Source organism: Asparagus officinalis, chromosome 10, assembly GCF_001876935.1.
Source record: "Asparagus officinalis chromosome 10, Aspof.V1, whole genome shotgun sequence".
NCBI lineage: Eukaryota > Viridiplantae > Streptophyta > Magnoliopsida > Asparagales > Asparagaceae > Asparagus > Asparagus officinalis.
The window spans coordinates 63,925,281-63,946,524 of NC_033803.1; the positions used below are offsets into that span (position 1 = coordinate 63,925,281).

The following is a 21,244-nucleotide window of genomic DNA, read 5'->3' on the forward strand; positions in this document are numbered from 1 at the left end:
CCCCCCCCCCAAACATCAGACTACAGAGCTTAAACCAACCAGAAGTAACTGCTAATAATCATGCTAAGAAGTTTTCATATTTATTTTCTTAATATGTCTTAAGTTCAGATGAGTGGAACTTGAAGGATCATGATAATACTAATTAGTAGGGAGAACAATATTGTTTAATCATTTTATATCACAACTTAATTTTTGAGTACAATTAGGAATTTTTATAAGGCATTTTCATGCAAAATTATTAGTAGTTTTATATGCTTATGTGATTACTTACATCACATAAAATCATGTGATCTAACATTTATGATATAAAGGTCTACCATTTATGATATAAAGGTGGCCTCTTTAACCAATTGGCAAAGAATTACTGTTGAGCCATATTTGATTTGTCCTGTATCCGTAAAAATATGTTTAATGTTTACTGTTGTGATGATTTTGCTTGGGGTTGTCACAAACTTCAATATTAATCAATGTTTTCAAAAAAATTCCTTGGCTTACTAATTATTACTTGTTGAGATTGTTTCCATGTTGAATAAGGGACCAAATTTTCCTGTTGGGTGTTGGTGGTGGTGATCAATTTAAAATTCCTAGAAGAAAAATAATTTACAAGTTTGCAGTAAATCAAACAATGATCTTAGCTTTTTGAGTCAAAAATATTTGAATAAACTTAAAATTTTGGAATATTTTCTTTATTACTATAACTACAATTCATAATAACAATTACCATATCCCAGTTATGTATCTTCATCCAAGTTTAGCTTAAAATCCATTACATTTATTTTTATTAATATTTAAATAAAATACTAATAAATCTTATAATTCAATTATACATATTTAAACTCAAGATAAATCTCACTTATTTAAAGTAATGAAATAAATACAATTTTTTAATATTTAACCACGTGCATTGTGCGTGCATAAAAACTAGTACTATCTTTAAAAGCACGAGTTCGGAAAAAAATTTTAGTAGACAAAAATATCCTTAAAATTCAAATACAAATCCATTAAGTAAGAGTAAGTTGATAAATTGATGAATTATCCATTAAGTATGAGTAAGTTGATAAATTGATGAATTCTTATTGGATATACATAGTATGAAGAAAAGAATATAGTTTAAATTGAAATATAAACCTGAATAAAATTATTAAATGCTAAATTTATAAATGCATACAAGATGAATAGCGTATATGTAAAAACCAAACAAATTAGTGAGACAAATAATGTTCGCTCCAAAGGGTCTAACCCCAAAACAATACAAACCTACAAATGCACATAATGTGGTCGGGATATTTGCAAAATCCACCAAACAAATTAAATAGACAAAATCCTTCTGAAAATTATAAAAAAGAAAAATTAAAACAAACGGCTGCGATATGAGGACACAACGTGACGATCTCTCACCAACTAAAATTCAAGTAGTTCACGGTACTGCATAATTAGTTTTAAAGTTTAATTATACTATTATTATTTAAATAGAACTATATTTATAATTGTTATCATCTCACATGCAACATCACATATCAATATTTATAAGCCAAGGAACTACAACAATTTTTGTAGCACTTTCATCTCCTTCTACATGTATATGCATTTGTTGTTTTCTTCTTATTAGGTTAGATTAGATTATTTTAAAGTAATTAATTATATTGTATATTTAATCTTTTTTCATATTAATAAATATCAACAATTTTCACAATACTTTCATCTATTTTCTTCTTATTAGATTAGATTAGATTATTTTAAAGCAATTAATTATATTGTATGTTTGATCTTTTTTTTTTCAAATCAGAAATTGCAATAATTTTCATAGCATTTTCATCTCATTCAACATGTATGTGTCTTTGCTATTTTCTTCTTATTAGATTAGATTAAATTGTTTAAAAATTATGAAATTACAATAATTTTCACATTATTTTTATCTATTTTCTTCTTATTAAACTAGATTAGGTTAATTTAAAGCAATTACTTATATTGTATGTTTGATCTTTTTTCAGATCACAAAGTTTAATTATACAATTATTATTTAAATAGATACTGTTTATATAAAAATCAAATAGAATCTTACATATATCTTAGATCTCAATGCCAATTGTAATATTTACACATGGGTGTTGGTTAAAATAAATTTCTTGTAAGGGCTTAGATAATTTAATTTTTTAACATGCAAACTCTTCCACAAAACCAAAAGAGAGTAGCAATGCTATAGCTATATATATCCACAGGACCACAGATATCTTAAAAATGAACGAAGAAAAACCACACAAATAAAAACCACATTAATTACCCACACGCACCCACTATTTTCAAAACCACCCTCCTCCATCTCCATCTATTATTGTTTGGGGAGAAAGTTGATGTATTCATTACGGTGTTCATTACAATTTCAAACGTTACAATGAAAACAAAAGTTAGTCTTTTTATAATACCTTTACACAATAAAAACAAAAAAAGTACAACTCCCGTCAAACAACGCAACGGGTGTTTATCGCCTGCTGCTTGCGTGAGATCTTGGCCTGTGACGAGGACGTTAGTATCCGTGGACCAACAAACGATCAGATCAGATCCGGAGTTTCATTGATTCGCGAAGGAATCAAGAAACCAAAGCAATTATCTCGGCAACAGCGAGATAATCACTCTTCTCGAGATCATCGCAATGGGGCAATCTCAAGGCAAAGAACCGGGCTGCAGATCTGACGAACTCCTCTTCTTTATGCTGAAGAATTCACTGAAGTCTCCTCCTCCTCTCTGAAATTCATGGCTCTTCAGTCCTTAATTCAGCAGGGCTTCGCCAACGCTCGATAATTCCATATCCTCAAAAAAAATGAAGGTCCTGGGCTATATTTATAGGCTTCGGGACCCCTGTTTTCGGATAAGAACGGCTGATTCTTTTTATCCTCAGTTGTAACCACTTAACCACGTTCATGGATGATATTTTATCAGTTGGAGTGAATCCAGACGGTTAATGGTCGAAAAACGACTCAAAACAGTCAAAAACAATATTTTTGGGTATGCGGACACTCGTGGGTATCTCGGCCAACCTTGGACCGAGACACCTCTTGGTGTCTCAGCCAAGGCTTGGCCGAGACACCAAGTCGCCAAGCTTTGGCCGAGACACCTCTTGGTGTCTCGTCGAGGTTTGGCTTTGAGAATTCCGTCCATTTTCACTGTATTTTCGTCATCCGAAGTTGGAATCACGCGATTCAAAATACGTCGGAAAACTGACGAGGAGATCTACAAGCTCTCATGATTGAATCATATGTGGAATGAATAGGACACGAGGGGTGCTTCGTCTTTCGTAAGCGACGTGCAGCTCGCGGTCCATTCGTGTTTCCGTTGTTACGAAATTTCGTTGCTTCGCATGGTCCGTTGACTCACCTCATGCGTTTGTCGTTGTCAAATGAGCTTCTGTGACTCAAATAGCCACGTTCATCGTCTTCTCTTTGTCTCAAGCCGTGTGCGGGGACCTACAAGTAATTTTTAACGCCTACAGATACCCCCTCCAAAGTATTTCAAACTCATTCTTTTATAGAAGAGTCTGGAATGTTTTGGATAAGATAGGCCCTTTCTTCAATCTCGTAGAGGGATCTGTGAACTGCTTTAATTCTTGACTTATCCAGCCTTCAGTTTATTCAGTGTTTTGTCGAATAGATGAAGTTCTTCCGGCACTGCGTTTATCGTCTGATCGTTGTCAAAATCTTGAATTGAAGTTGATGCGTAAGTTTCTGAATTTAGCTCGTGTCATTGAGTTGACTTCGTTGTCAAAATCTTGAATTGAAGTTGATGCGTAAGTTTCTGAATTTAGCTCGTGTCATTGAGTTGACTTTGAACTGATCATCTTCGTCAGAAATTCATATCTGAATGTGATTGAACTCCCTGGAATCATTCTTTGCCTTATTTTGGCGAAATTACTAATGCGTTGATCGACATCGACCTTTACTATAGCGTGTTGACCGGCGTTATCCTTTTGCTGTAACGCGTTGATCGGCGTTAACATAGTTTATACTCGTATGTTTGCCAGAGGGTACACAGTTTAAGCTCTTAGGACGTTGGAGCGTGGCAGTCCTAAATGTCGGGGCTGCAGGACCAACTATTAAATCTGATTCATCTGTATGTATGGATTTTATCCTGAAGTTGTTAGATCCTCAAGGCACGAGACTAACTAATGAAGCTGGTGCGTCAATGACTCTTACATGTATAGGATTTTTGACAAACCCTCAGTCGTCAACCGGTTTGATGAGCTTTTACCGACTACCGTTTGAGTCGGGCTAGCGCGCAGATTGTTTAAATCCGTTCTACACGTAATGTTGTGCTAAAAGAGTTAACTCTTTTAGTGCTATGATATTGAACACGTAGACTTCGTCTTTCTTACAGGAATAGACTACCCGACAACACGTGTTAGACGTAGACTTAGGATTTTTGGTCAATTCTCAGCCATCAACGGGTTTGATGAGCCTTTACCGACTACCGTTTGAGTCGGGCTAGCGTGAGAATTGTTTAAGTCCGTTCTGCACGTAACGTTGTGCTAAGAGAGTTCTCTCTTAGTGCTACGATATTGAATACGTAGACTTCGTCTTTTTTACGGGAATAGACTACCCGGTAATACGTGTTAGGCGCTGACTTATTCCTTCTTAGGATTCGGGATGAAAGTCTCCAGACTTGGATTCTGGTGTCTTCTTCAATCGGTGAAAGACTAAACCGGCAACGCATGTTAGGCGCAGACTTATCCCTACTTAGGATTCAGGATAAAATTCCTCGTACGTGTGAGGCATAGATTATGGTGTTATTAATAACAATCTACCACAATATCGAATATGTGGGCTTTTGTCCTTTTTTTGGGTTAAAGACTAACCGGCAACGCGTGTTAGGTGCTGACTTATCCCTACTTAGGTTTTGGGATAAAATTCCTCACGCGTGTTAGGCACGGATTATAGTGTTATTAATAACAACCTGTCACAATATCGAATATGTGGGCTTTTGTCCTTTTTACAGTTAAAGACTAATCGACAACTCGTGTTAGGCGCTGACTTATCCCTACTTAGGCTTCGGGATAAAATTTCCCGTACGTGTTAGGCACGGATTATGAGAGTTAAAAAGGTGGTGTCTTCTCTTGGGGCAAAGATAAACCCGATACTGGAAAAGAAGAATTTTATATTCTATTTTCAATTACAAAGGAAACTCCAAGTGGGATCTCCACTTCGATAATCCGGACCGGTGAAACTAAGAGTAGGATCTCCACTCCGAGAATCGAATAGATTCAGGTAACCCTAACTTTTATAGGATTGGTTACTTGATCTAAAAAAGAAATTCCGACTTTAGTCCTAACTTTTATATGTTTGACCGAAGGGGGAGGAGTGAAAACCTATCGTTTATCGAAAGGGAATTCTGATTCCGAACCTAACTGCTTACAGGTTTGACCGAGTGGGGGTTTGAGACAATCCTAACTTTTATAGATTTGATCACTCAATTTGAAATTGGACCTCTCGTTCATGGAAGGAATCGAGAGGGGATTTTGGTTATGGTCCTAACTGTAGGAAGGTTTGACCGAGTGAGGAGTTTTGAGACGATCCTAACTTTTATAGGTTTGATCACTCAATTTGTGGACCTCTCGTTCATTAAAGGAATCGAGAGGGGATTTTAACTTTGGTTGTGGTCCTAACTATAGAAATGTTTGACCAAATAAACAGTTTGAGTAGGAGTACAAATTACAATGAGAGTGTTTATTCATACAAATCACTCGAAGAGAGTCCCTGGTGTTAAGTGCCAAATACTTAACATGAAGGGGTTTGACAATTGTCAATGGTCAGGAGACTAAAATTTTGAGTACTATGTCCGGACTCTAAAAATAGGGGTGTTGAGTGCACCAACATAGCGGGAGTTTGTGTAAGAGTTTCTTATTCATCACCTTCTTATAGTGATCGGATTATCCCTAAGAATATTACACGTAACATTCTTCCGGGAACTTCCCATTACATCCACCCCTAACTTTCTTTGTGAAACTGGGTCTAACATTATACTCAACTGAATGGTCGGGTTATCCTTAAGAATATCACATACGATATTCTTCTAGGAACTTCCCGTGAAAGAAAAGAAACAGTTTAGACTCGTATACCTGTTGAAGTATTGAGAAGCAGTTTATACTCGTATACTCTTCGGAGTCTCGGAAGGAGCAGTTTATACTCTTATACTTGTCGGAGTCTTCATTCGACTTAATTGAGCGTTATGACGCCGGCTTTAAGCAAGGTTTGGATGCTATTCTTGAGAGCGAAGCAAGCCTTGGTAGGATGAAGGATCCTCCTGTGATACACATAGTACTTCGGATTCGCAGTATTGTCAGCTTCCTCCTGATCTGCGATAGGTGGTAACTTGATCTTGTTATTTTCAAGGAGGGACTCGAAAATGGCTGGAACGTCTCCGTCCTTGAAGGAGTACTCCTTTTGGAATATCGGATCCGAAGTCTTTTGCTGTCTTCGGGGTTGTTGTTGCGACGTTTGATTAACATCAACAACTGCTGCAGGCGTCTTTCCCTTACCACGGGAGACGAAGCTTGAGTTTGGAGGGTTAGCCGTCAGTTGGCTTCTCTCGGTTTTCTTCCTTTTGAGGAAGCGCTCGGCCTGCTCTCCGTGCACTTTCAACTCTTTCTAGGTGCTAGACGGTGCTACTCTTATAATTTCCAACACGTCCAAAGAGAGGTTGTTATGACAGGTTTGGAGGATGAAGTCCTATGTGATCGGATCTCGGCAGTTCATCGCCTTATTCCGGAAGCGCTTGACGAAGTCGTCGACCGTCTCGTCGTATTCCTGTTTCTCATCGAAGAGTGTCCTGATTGACACCTCGGCGTCATCATCAAAAAAATGAGTGAGGAACAGGTTCTCCAGGTCGTCCCAGCTAGTGATGCTTTTAGGTTTGAGATGGGGGTACCAATCGAAGGTAGCTCTGCGAAAGGTGTCGACGAATGACCGGACCATCAAAGATTCATTCTCATAAATCACACCCAAGTGAGACTTGAAGTAGATTAGATGCTGTGGGGGAACCCTTTCCATCAAATGACGTGAAGTTGATCAGGTTGAACTTCACCGGATACGGTATCGAATCCCACTTTCTTTGGTAAGGACACAGAATACCGGTCTTTTTCACCTCTCGAGTAGACATCAGAGCGTTGACTTTGCTCTCGAGGTCTTTTATCTTTTCATCCTCGCTCGTATCCTTCCTTGGTCGATTTTGAGGAGGAATAATGGGGCCACCTCCAGTGTTGTCATTATTGACGGGACCACCCCCGACGTTGTTATTCTCAATGGGGCCACTCCCAGCGTTTTGGTCAACGGGAGGGTTATCTGCATCGAGGTGTTCATCCATATCTGAATCGCTAGCTGCTTGACTAACATTGTTACGACGATTGGATTCACCTATCTGATTCGACAAGGATCGAATCTGTTGATCATGCTCTTCCCTCATTCACAGCATAGCCATTTCTATTTCAAACTTGAAATTCTCTTTTTGCTTAGCCAAGGCATCCTCGATGATTTTGGCCATTTGCTCGGTGTTGACCATAAACGCCTCGCGAGATTGTCCTATGCTGGACACTGTATTGTCAGAAGCGATGGCAGAGTTCGCATCTGATGCTTCATCTTCCGAGGATAATCCGCTATTCATCCTCTGATAGTACCTACGCCTAGTAGTTCCAGTGCGTAACCAAGTTATACGTTGGGATATGTCCAAAAAATATCGGGGATTGAAACTTCGCGTTGACTTCTCCTTATCGACCATATTAATGGTGACCTTTAGGAGTTCATCATCTTGCGCAGCTGATCTTTTTCTATAGAAACGTCTTGGCTTGAACTTGGACGTTCTGGTAGAGATCCTTTCAAATACCGAGATCCTCTGTGGAGCGGTCTTGGGGAAGCTACACGCTAATAATACTACCCTGATAAGTTTGGTACACGGACAGTGAGAGTCCGCTTCCCGGGTACTTCTCTTTCGAGATTTATTCGTACCCCTAGCCCGATAGTACAACTCATCGACATTACGGTCAGAGCAACCTATCGGCTGTTGGTTTGATTCCTCAGATGGAACGTTGTCATCTGTTCGACGCATCTTCTTCTAAATAGGTAGCTCTTTATTGGCTTTAGCAGGAGGCACACGTTTGGAATCACACCCATGTGAGGATGAAATTTTAACGGGCTCCTGGTTTTGTGCAGGCATCTCCATGTGGGTAGTTACGAGAATCAACTTGTTAGGATGTCGCGTACGACCCCCCAGTCTGGATGGTTACTCGGGGTTCCTTCAACGGTCCCAAGCGTTCCTTAACAGACACTTTGCCTTGATCTTCGTGTAAAGGACCCAGGCGACCCTTCAACGGAAGTCTAAATTTGGAGAGGTCCACGTCGCCATAGGGTTTCACCGAAGGTGTGTGGCAGAAGGAGCGGGATCCGAAGTTGATGAAGGCTGGGGAGCAATGTTGCTTGCTTTTACCTTAGGCGTTGATTTGGCCTTTGGCATCCAAATTTGTTTGGATCTCGGCGATCTCTTAACCGCCTCTTCCTTTTGTATTTCTTGTGCTTTTCGCACAAGGATCTGGGCATGCGCAAGAAGTGCCAACGCTTCTGAATGCGCTCCTCAAGAGTGGAACTGTTCCGTTTGACACGAAGCTATTCATTAGTAGGTAGTTGGGAGGAGGTTCACGAAGCTTGCTGTGGAGATGGCTTAGCCACTTGGCGCTTTCTGAACTCCAGATCCGCTTGGTAACGGAGTCCGTCCACTTGATCTAAAGCCTTGACGAATTAGCGCGTGAGGCGTTGGTGTTGCCTTTGACATGATCTCTTTGATAGAGTTGGCGTGTCTTCAGCAGTCGACTCCTTGATCGAAGAGGAGTTTAGATCTGCAGATCTGGCTTCATTGGACGCTGGCGGATCGTTATGAGGTGTATCTGCAACAGCGATAGCGGGGAGATCACCTTCTTGAGTCCTTAGATCTAAAGACCAGCGGATCTTCCGGGAGGAGGAGACCTTCCTGCGCTTGCGAGGAGAGGCGGACATGGAGGGGGAGGAGGAGGAGACGTACTCCTCGAACTTCTGTTGGTCGAACTCGTATTCGACCTCTTCAGCCACGAGGATCTTGATCGTCGGCTGCGGCACGACAGCCTCGATGACGAGACTGTTAGCTCCCACTGTGGTCGCCAGCTTGTTTGAGGAGAAAGTTGATGTATTTATTACGGTGTTCATTACAACTTTAAACGTTATAATGAAAATAAAAGTTAGTCTTTTTATAAGACCTTTACACAATGAAAACAAAAAAAATTATAACTCTCGTCAAACAGCGTAACTGGTGTTTATCGTCTGCTGCTTGCGTGAGATCTTGGCCTGTGACGGGAACGTTAGTATCCGTGGACCACCAAACGATCAGATCAGATCCGGAGTTTCATTGATTCGCGAAGGAATCAAGAAACCGAAGCAATTATCTCGGCAACAGCGAGATAATCACTCTTCTCGAGATCACCGCAACGGGGCAATCTCAAGGCAAAGAACCGGGCTGCAGATCTGACGAACTCCTCTTCTTTATGCTGAAGAATTCGCTGAAGTCTCCTCCTCCTCTCTGAAATTCGTGGCTCTTTAGTCCTCAATTCAGCAGGGCTTCGCCAACGCTCGAGAATTCCAGATCCTCAAAAAAATAAAGATCCTGGGGCTATATTTATAGGCTTCGGGACCCCTGTTTTCGGATAAGAACAGTCGATTCCCCTTATCCTCGGTTGTAACCACTTAACCACGTTTATGGATGATATTTTATAACTTGGAGCAAATCCAGACGGTTAACGGTCGAAAAACGGCTCAAAACAGCTAAAAATAGCATTTTTGGGTCTGCGGACACTCGTGGGCATCTCGGCCCGAGACACCTCTTGGTGTCTCGGCCAAGCTTTGGCTTTAAGAATTCCGTCCGTTTCCGTTGAATTTTCGTCATCCGAAGTCGGAATCACGCGATTCAAAATGCGTCAGAAAACCAACAAGGAGATCTACAAGCTCCCATGATTGAATCATATGTGGAATGAATGGGACACGAGGGGCGCTTCATCTTTCGTAAGCGACGTGCAGCTCGCGGTCCATTCGTGTTTCCGTTGTTTTGAAACTCCGTTGCTTCGTATGGTCCGTCGACTCACCTCATGCGTTTATCGTCGTCAAATGAGCTTCTGTGACTCAAATAGCGACGTTCATCGTCTTCTCTCTTGTCTCGAGCTGCGTGCGGGGACCTACATGTATTTTTTAACGCCTACAATTATATATCCATATACCAAATTAAACTCTTGGAGTTTTTCCTCACCAACTACACCATTGATTAACTCTTCTTTTTTCCTTTGTACTTAAAGGCCCTATTTAGCAAAGGGTTAAGGAAGAGGGGTTAAAGAGAAAGATTAATATACTTAGCTCATTCGATAATCTAAGGTACCGTTTGGCAAAGGGTTAAGTGAGGGGTTAAGGAGACTTAACCCCTTAATAACCCGCCAAACACAAAAAATCTATACAATGGTTAAAGTAAGTTAACCCTTTATAATTTGTCAAACATAAAAAATATAGAAGGGTTAAGCTAACCCCTCTAGAGGGGTTAGCTTAACCCCTCAAAATAAGGGGTTTACTAATACTCCTATTTAGAAGGATTAAGAGTTAACCCTTCTAATTATAAAAAAATAGTCAAAATCATTGTTATTCCCAAACACTAAAATTGATCACAATGGCTAAAATAAAACTTATTTAACGGGTTAATAATTTAGTCCTTTAGGCCTCGTTTGGCAAAGAGTCAAGGAAGAGGAGTTAAGTACATTAATCATTTTATTTAACTCCTCTTCCTTAACTCTTTGCCAAACGAGGCCTAAAGGACTAAATTATTAACCCGTTAAATAAGTTTTATTTTAGCCATTGTGATCAGTTTTAGTGTTTGGGAATAACAATAATTTTGACTATTTTCTTTATAATTAGAATGGTTAACTCTTAATCCTTCTAAATAGAAGTATTAGAAAACCCCTCATTTTGAGGGGTTAACTCATTTTAATCCCTCTAGAGGGGTTAAATTAACCCTTCTATATTTTTTATATTTGGCAAATTATGGAGGGTTAACTCACTTTAACCCTTGTATAGATTTTTTGTGTTTGGCGGATTAAGAATGTGTTAAGTCTCCTTAACCCCTGACTTAACCCTTTGTCAAACAGTACCTAAGTGTATAACATTCATTGCGATGAGGACTCACATGGGTCCTTTGTCTGCCTTGAACGTCTAACAAAAAAAAATAATGCACTAAGCATTGTAGTTAATTAATAATGAGATCCTATCATTATAAACAAACTAAGTAAAGATTAATAATTCTTAAGAATGTACTACGTTCTCCTATTTTTCACTACAAACTTGTTAGTTGTTTATTCCTGACTCCAAGAAATTTTTAAAATTAATCATCTATTTCATATTTGTTTAAAATGTTTAAATAGAACTTATGGTAATGATCCATGTTTATAGTTTTTAACTCAAAATGAATCTGATTTATTTTATAGTAAGAAAATTAAAAAAATAATTTTGATATTTAACCAGGTACAAATCCACAAGAACTAGTTAGGCAAAAAAGCATGAGCTTATATAAAAGAAATGTACGAGACATGGAAATCACCACTATGTTTACTCTTGTTTACTATTGTTTTACTTATAAGTTACTCGGTTTTCTCCTGGTTCAAAGCACCGAGACATTACTGACCAAACTTGCAAACATGTACTTTTTTTTTGGGTACTCCCAAAACCTACCACAAAACATTTTAATGCGAATTTTGCGCTGGCTTGTCCTCACTCCACAAAATATGCCTCCACCTTCAGCTCAGAATGCCATGCAACCAAACAACAACCGCAATCGACACCTTGCAGCTAGCGCTCACACTTTTTACTCTCTCTCTCTCTCTCTCTGGACCCACAGTATTCAGTCTGAGCGAAACAAACCAACTCTCAGCCGTTTCTTCCCCTTCACGTTTCTATGACAAAGCCAAAGGTTCCACAAAACTGCTTCCACTCAACACAAAACCAATGGAGAGCAGACTCACCGCCATAAGCAACCCCGGCGAGCAGGCGGAGCTCGACTCTCGCACCTCGCCTCCATCGCCTTCGCTCCGTCTCGCGCCGCCTCTGTCTCGTCTCATCCTCCTCTACTGCAACAACCAGTGCGCAGCAGGGCAGGGCGGATGCTCTGGAGGCTTTCCGTGCGAAACGGAAGCGGGCGTGTGCCCTCCGCTCGCTTGGCCCCCGAAACGGTGAGCTATAAAAGGGAGGAGGAGGAGGAGGCGACGAGGGGCTGCGTCGTGTGCTTGAGCGAGTTCGAGGACATGGAGGTCGTGAAGGTGATACCGGGCTGCGGGCACGTGTTCCACCCGGAGTGCATTGACCGGTGGATCACCAAGAACCGGTCGTGCCCGGTTTGCCGGTGCTCCGAGATGTTCGTCAGAGGTGAAGTGGAAGAGGAGGGAGGGGATCATCAGGACAACAATCAGGAAGGGTTGGTGATCAGGTTGGAGAGGAGTAGGAGTTGGTGCTGTAGAGAGGTTGGGTTTGGCGGAGAGATCAGGGTGGGGATGCGCCGCACGTGCAGCTTTTGAGGTATGTTGGACGAAAGACGGCGGCTCATGAAAGCAACACCGACGAAGAGGTAGAGGTACCCCATCAACGAGCATTGCCTCCAAACTCGTGTGGTTGAAAATAACGCTGTGTAAATTTTAGCGTGGACTCTTAATTTTGTGCATTTCATCATGTTATGAAAACACAAGGGTCCACAATCTGAAGTAGAGTATTTTATCTTCTATTTCATATATAATTTCTTGGTACATTTAATTCGTGTGCTCACTACAATGAACAGAAGCATCACTAAAAAAAACCCATTTCAAAAGTTATTTTCCCTCTAAACTGGGAATACAACCGATAAATGGAAGTATATGACAACAGTACAGTACAATGATAGACGGAAAATTTTGCTGAAGCATACGAAACGTCGAAATGACTAGAAAAAAGATTGAAGAAAACGTCTATGATAATAGAGACAAGAAGAGAGGTTGGCTCAAGAACTATTAGTAATGTTGCTGTTTATGTCAAGAAAACAACCAGTAGAGGTGGAAATTGGCAAGGATGTACTTCAAGTCTACAGAATTACATAGAATTTTGATGGATCCAACAAGAGAGGACACAGCAGAGTCGGCTTCCATCAATGTGAGTCGAGTAGAAGAAACCACACTAGAAAATGCAAAAGGATATGGCACCGTTTCAAGGATGCTTCATGCGTTCAGCAAATATATTTCTGATCTGATACATGAACGTAATTTGAAAAATAAATTCCCTTTAAAAAAAAAAGAAAGGGTAACAAGGTGACCTAGCTAGGTTGACACCATCATCAGATATATCCGAAGAAATATTTCAATTAAGAAGCTTTTTATTAGGGAATTAATGAAACAAGAAAGTTACATTATGTCAGTCCCCATCACAAACATTTTAACGGCCCTAAAGAAAGAAACAATTAGAACGCCAGAGGTAAAAGAACCACCGGCCAATTATAAACAGAGGCTGGATGGCCTAAACAAAGCAATTCCTGCCAACAAAAAATTAAGGCCCCTCTCAGATCAACCCCCTATATTTTTCTACCTAAAGCAATTTTAGTCCTTTTTTACAATATAGAGTAGGCTCGGATAACCTCAACGATGGGTGCACGGCACAAAGGGCACTTGCCTCCACCTCGAACCATCTCGTTAGCACATTTTGAGCACGTGCACATATGCCCGCACCTGGTGATAAAAAGAAAGGGAAGGAGAATAAAAGTCTGATCATATAAAATGTGGTCAAATATACGGAGTTTTTTTCCCCCATATATACACCTCTTAGATATAGTGAGTAAAAAATTTGACCATTTTGTTGATATTTTTACACTGCAACAACAAATTAGCCTACAACAGTAGATGATTTGTTGATTTTTGGGGGCATTTCTTTACCAAAGTTGATTTGGGGGGTGATTTTGCAAACATTGAGATTTGGGAGGGTAGTCTTGTGAATATGCAGGCATATAGTGAATATATACAGAAGACCGGATATACAAACCTGTACAGAAGAGAATCAATCTGATTGTCACAGCAGATGCAACAAGTCCCTTTTCTCACATTTCCCCATTTAGATCCATCCTCTGATGTCTCTTCACCCGTCCCTGAAACAAAAGAGTCACGTTTTAGCGCTAGGTGACTAATTGGACTGGTTTTGTGTTAACTTGTGCAAAATATTCTCCTTGAGATATCTGGAACTTAGTCATACACACAAATGCTTTAGAAAACAGGCATGCAAGTGCACAAAGCAGTTTGCTAAACAACAGCTCAGGTTGGTCAAACTGAGAAGGGCTAAAGTGACAATATTGAAACCTTATGAAATGCAATCAGTAATAAACTGACAGAACAACGAACATTATGATTTTCATTGAGGCTAGAGATAATTAAAATATTTGACTGAGGATAAAGCTGTGATTAATAAGTATCTAAGGTGGTCTGGAAGATAAACTTGGAGACATCAAACATGAAGAAGGAAACAGTGGCAAAGCTGGTTGTTACCTTGCAAAGAACAACAATGATTGTGAGCAAAGCTTAGCTTGTATTTCAATCTTTTTACTACATTAGACATTTGGATTCTCAGAACTCTAAGACACTCAGAAAACTTCAGGACTCTTGAACAAAACATCAACTCGTGACATCGAGATGATATTACCCCTCCACTTTAGTGCTGTTGCATACACATTTGTATAAATAGCCATGCCTTATATCAAAAGTTTTGGAAGGCTAACATGCAGGATAGCTACACATTAAATAATTTACCACCCATCTAATGTCCAGCTATTATTAATCATCAGCCTAACTTTGAAAAACATTGAAAAGCCTAAGGCAGTTCACCTTGTATTATGCTACATATCTGGCAATTTTTTATTAAACAAAATGAAACTTTGTTAATGGACGTGGATTAACAATAAGTGTCACTTCTTTGGTCTGTTTCCATAATTCCATAACTCTTGGAGGCCGTCCACAGGGATTTCTATATGTTCATAAAAATACCAACTGACACATTTTCCGTTTGTACCCAGAGCAGTTCTGTGAACACCAAAAGGAGACTAATTCAATTGAAACAAGCAAGGGAACATGAATCGCCCATGAAAATAGCCCAACACTGAGGCTCCTTCACAAGAATAGGCATTCACAGTTTTACCTAAATACGTAGTAGTGCTTATCTTGATATCCTAATAAAAGATGAACTAACCTTTCCCTCCCGCAGAACGATTTAATGCTGCAGACACTTCTTGTCTAACTGATCGCTGCAATTCTAGTTGCATATCCATGCATGCCTCCAACATTCTCTGCATGTGACTCATCCCTTGCTGAAGCCTAGCCATATCAGCCCTTAAATCATTGATAATGTCCCATTCCTGTACAGTGTAACATAAATTTCAGTATTTTAAAGAGACAAGTACAACACACAAGAAATAGAATCTGAATCCTGAAACCATGAGAACCATTCGACTGTAAAGATGAAGCAAATAAACCTTGTAACTAAACAGGTTAAAGACAGGTAATTATCCTGTTGATTAAAATCCAAACACAGAAAGAAAGTATGATCAACTAAAACAAAAGGGACATCTATATGGGTACTAATTTAAGAACTGCATATCTACAAGAATAACTAAAGGACTGTCAAAAAGCCTAAATTAGACAACAACATACTCCAAAATGTCGTGAATCATGTTTTAAACCCTGAACTATTAAAATAATTCTCCTGATCTTGTCTAACATATTCAGGGTTCATTTTGAGATAATATCCAAAGGGGGTGCTTTATGCTAACAAACTTGAGTGCAGATCAAATTTATAGATGATGAAACTTACAATGTCTGAACGAGGAATGCTTTGACGAGTCCAATTATTAGGATGCAGCCCTGAGTTCCACAATGGTTGTGGGGGCGGCACAGGTGGAGAAGGAAGAACAAGCGGAGGCCTTGGAACCCCTTGCTGATCCTGGTTAAGAGGATCTCCTCTAAAGACCTGATCTTCCTCTGGGGAAGCAGGAGAGGGCAATGGTCTTTGCAAATCCCAATCAAAAGGAGCACGACCCTGTCGTTGAACATAAGACTGTATCAACTGGTCCAAGCTTTCTCGAAACCCACTGCGAAGAAGATTAGAAACACTTCTCCTGCAAAATAAGTTCAGGTTTTTCAACATATGCACTTATGCAGTAAGAAAAAGGGATGTCAAATAAAAAAAGCAATATCCCCCTTCAAAATGACAGCTAGTACCTGCTTAAGAGTTCCCTGAGTTCCATACTGTACACATTATCATCGTCAGGTGGAATAAATCTATTGACTCTTCTGAGCGGAATAGATCGCTGGTCTCTTGAAGGATCTGAAGGTCCATCTTCCCAGTTTTCGACATCCTCATGAGAGTTATCCTCATGCCAATCCTCATTTGCTTCTAAGATATGACTATCTTCTCCATCTTCGACTTCTGGTGCGGCCCATTCATGATCAATATTCTCCTGCCAGTTTCCATCAGATTCTTCTTCAGTCACATCAGGCCATTCACTAAACCCAATTTCATTAGCTGTCTGTTGCCAGTCATTTTCTTCATGTATGGTAGCTTCTTCCTGCCAATTTTCACCTTGAGTGCTCGAATCCTGCCAATCTGTGATAACATTAGATATGCTGCCTTCTAATTCAACTGTTGCTTCCTCTGTCATTTGGTGAATATCATTATTCTCTGTCCTAGTTACATGCTGCACATGGTTCTCATTTGATGGTTCAACTGCTGTACTTGACTGAGCTTCCTCGTGTCTGGAACCACTAAGATTACTTCTGACTGAAGTATCATGTTGGTAATTTGCTTGATCACGAACAATACTCTCCAATCTGAAGCGAAATCCCTCCCTACTTGTCAGGAAATGTATTATGGTAACTTAACATATTTTAGCCAGAGCCATTACCACTTACCAGAGAGGAAACTAAAGCAATAAAAATACGAGTTGGGGCACACAGCATTGAGTAAACTTAGATAAGCAGACTAGAGTATAGAGTATGAATCTCTTTCACTCTAAACTCAAAAATGAATTACAGGTAGAATGGATAACATCTCTAACAGTTTAGCTCCTACAACTACAAGGAGGGCTAACTTCAGGTAGAAACCTGGTGAAAGTTTTGCGAAGTTTTTGTGCATGTCTGTTTTCCACAGCCCACCACTTTTATTAAGGGAAAGCGCAAATGTGATATCAATGATGTGATGAGGTCAACAATGTCAAACAAGTTTGCAGATGACAAGATGTTAACAAAATAAAAGAAAAATGAAAATATGGTAACCACATGATATAAGTGGGAATATGAGTAATTATAAATTGATCTTATAACAAAAATACAACCGGACTTGATAAGGAAGAGTGGCAAATAAATAAATAAATAAATAAATCTAAAACTCGAACGATAGGATTGCAAAAAAAATTAACTTTAATTATAGTTCACTGCACAAAGCCAATATAGTATTATTACACAGTGCATTTGATAAATGTTGCAACACATTTTAAATCGGATTGCAAGACAGGCAATAAAGATTGATTGCTTGTGTAGGATTAAGAAACATGCTGTCATTCTGCTTAAATCAGATTACAGCATGTTACTAGTTGGGGAACATTCAAGATTAACAAGCATGAAATTGAAACATCTATCACATTTCTCATTATTAGTAACACATGGTTTCTAGTTATATACACTAGAGAACAAACACTCATCTCTAATGGACTTAAATATCACAATTTTTCATTCTAATAAACAAACAATAATCCACTGATTTATATATAAAGATCCATTACAGACCTTCACCATGTATAAAAGAGTTGTTTATTCTTTGCTAGCTTAAGAGCATACATTGCATACTTAGTGAAGACACCATTTATCTTCTATGCAATGACAAAACAGTACAAGAATATCAAATGGCATTAGCTTGATTAATTATTAGTTATTCGAGTTACAAGAATAAGATAACAGTCCACTATGGGTCTCTTACTGTGCATTGTACAACACAGATCAAGTAACCTTACAGATAAATAGTTGTCATAAACGGAGTACTCACTGGCCTTTGTGAGGTAAGGAAAGAAATGGAAATTATCAACTCTATATAACACAATGTAAGCACGCAACCTTCTTGAGTCAGCATCAACAACTTATCTAGACTGCCCAGAATATAGAGTAGTTTTTTAAGTGGATTAAGGAAATTTTGCCGCAAAATGCAGGAGCACATATCAATAGGTGAATGGCTTGATAAATATCTACTTTTCTTCCTCCAAACAAAAGTAGAAAGAAGAGTAACAGTTCTCTCTCTAACTTTCCTCCATGGGGGAAAGTTATCTATTTGATGTATACACCCAGATAAGATTTGGAAAATCTAGTTCTAATTTTCTTTTTCTTTGTAGTTTTTAAGATTTCACCAGTCAAATATAAGAAGTAGAGATGTTTACGTCTACTGTCTACAAATTCTTCTTTTCTCCTCAAACATCAACTGAGCTAAAAGCCCCTAAACCTATACTACCCCACCAAAAAGGAAAAAGAAAGGAAAAGAGAAAAAAAATGCAGACACACACATACACATGTGGGGCACATCAACCCAATCTTTGTTTTCAGTTTTCATTCTTATCTAAAATATTGTATGTTCTAACTTCTAAGTTACCCATACTATTATTTTGGTAATCTGACAAACTACCATTTGCATGGATGAATGGGAGAGATCAAAATATTTTCATGTGCAGACTTTGGCGCAGTATGACTCTGAATGTCAAATAGAGGAAACATCTGGTAACTATGAAGTTAACCAGTAAGTAGTGGTGTCCATGTTAATTGTTAGATAACCAGACAAAATGATTCTTTACATCAGCACATCCATAGAGTTTTAGCCTGTTTCAAGTAACGAAACATTAAAAAAAAATCCATGGGTCAACTCGAAATTGTTTCCTTCATGAAAGAAATTTCAGCTGATATCTGAATTAGCATCCCTATTTTCTGAGTTTTGAATGTTATCGACTTTGGTGACTAATGAATGATAGAATATCACTCTATCCAAATTTCAGGTGTGCACTATTATGCATTTGAAAAGAAAGTATCACACTAGTACATCTATTAGCACATCATGAACAAAAGAAAACCAAAAAACATTATAAACTCTGATATAAATTTAATAAAAATAATCTAAAAGTTTTTCCTCCATTTTAATATAAAAAAACTGTCACTTATGTTTGGAGAAAGAGCTCCGCTATTTTCTATCGAATGACAATTCCCAGATTGAGGGATGTAGCAAAGCAAAAGGCATAACACACAAATTAAAATTAGGAACTTGCATTTTAATGAAATTTATAGAAAAGACAATGAGACACTAGGAAAACCCATACCTCAAAGCAGAGACCGGTTGTCGTTGTCTTAGCTGACCTAATTCTCTTGCTGCCAATGAAGGTGCCCTCTCTTCTTCAACAGGTCTTCCATTTCTTAAAAATCTTCCTCTGAGCAATGACTGGAAGATGATATTTGATCAGATCCTTGGACAAGTCACAGAAAATATAATCTGAAAAAGATTCTAAGCTAAAAGCAACCCATAGAGTCTAAGACCCTTGGGAGTACAATGGAATAAGAATAAAGAAATGACACTCATTACACTTATATGAATGGTAACCTAATTAGTAATTTGCCTCATCAATAACACTGATAAACTTTGTCAACCATGACCAGTTACAATACATTTTGCTGTTGTCCCTGCATCAGTGGGCATTATGTCAACGGTCATGGGCATTCCTACATGAGTACTGCACTACTGCTTTGTGATGGATATCAGTATACTCACTTGGTGTTTATGAACTGGTTAAAGCAATGTTTTAAGCAGATGAGAGTCCAATGTAAAGACAATTATCAAGTGTCAACATGCTAGCTGATGTGTAGAAGACTAGTGCAGAGTACAAGGTTTGAAGGAGTCAAGACATACATCAATATTTCAGTTAAAAAAAATAAAACTAAAAATTATAGGCTAAAAGCAGAAGTGATCCATTCTGAAAGGTCAAAAGAAAGTCCTTTCAGAATTTTTGTGATGCACCTAGAGATTAATTAACATGATAGCTGACATACATAAGACATGACAATACAAGGTTGAAAGCAGTAAAAATGAAATCATCATTAAGCTAAAATGGTTTAAAAAACTCCTACCTACAACAAAAGCACTTTATCCAAAAAGCCTAGCAGAAATGAATTGATTTCTTTGAAATGCACCTAAAATTTAAACTTTAAAGTGCAACAGCAAATAAAAGTGAGGTCCTGGATGTTCTTTGAGTAATGTACTCCAAGTATCCTGAAAGGACGAGACAGTTTTTTCCTATTAACTTCAGATGTTTAGTCATTTTGTTTTCTTATAAATTGTTTCTTGCGAGCAAAACTAGAACTTGAAACTCTCTAAGAAATTTAAGACAACTAATGTTAGATCAAACAGATCAACACCACCAAGATATCTCAACACACAGTATCCAAGAAACTCTCTAATACATGAAGCAATGTACCGTGCATAGCAAAATCCTTCCTCGATCAACATTGCACATTATATCAGAGTTTATGGATATCCATCCAATAGAAATTGCACAAGGCCAATAAACACCAAAATATCTATAACCACATCAAGAAGCAAACAAAGTCACCGACTTTTAGCAGCATTCACCCAGAAAATTGAAAATTTGGCAGTCAGTTACCTGAATCCTATTCCGATGAGCGAAATCCGAGACAGCCCGATGCTCCGACAACCCCTGAAGCTCCCTCTGCCTCTCCCGCACAATCCTCATTATCAAATCCAACCTCGCCTGCCGTCCTCTCACCCTCAACAAATCCCTCCTCATACTCTCCTGTTGCTGCCCATCATCATCTCTTCTTCCTCCTCCATTTCCGCCATTTCGAACATCTCTCTGTTGCTGGCTCGCCATTTGCACCCATTCCCTCACCAACCTCACCCGCTCTCTCTCCCTCTCACCGAGCCACTCTGCCCTAGGGCTGCTGCTCTCGCTCCTATTCGAGCCCTCGGTCATCCCTCTCACGATTCTCCTAACCCTCTCCCTCTCCCCCTCCCCCTCCCCGATCTCCGGCGAGTTCTCCCTACTTGAACTCCTCTCATCATAATCACTCTCCAACCCAATCGCATCAGGGCTCCTCCTCCTCTCCAGCTCC

General features: G+C 39.1%; 1 protein-coding gene across 1 annotated transcript; it reads right to left on the reverse strand.

The window, feature by feature from the left end:
* On the reverse strand, window positions 13,414-21,194 carry LOC109825328. Its single transcript, XM_020392170.1, has 7 exons — window positions 20,776-21,194; window positions 19,441-19,559; window positions 16,313-16,921; window positions 15,906-16,209; window positions 15,285-15,450; window positions 14,091-14,193; window positions 13,414-13,780 (listed from the first exon to the last, which is right to left on the reverse strand). Exons 1-7 carry the CDS (start codon window positions 21,103-21,105, stop codon window positions 13,663-13,665), a joined length of 1,749 nt encoding a protein of 582 aa, XP_020247759.1. The 5' UTR covers window positions 21,106-21,194; the 3' UTR covers window positions 13,414-13,662.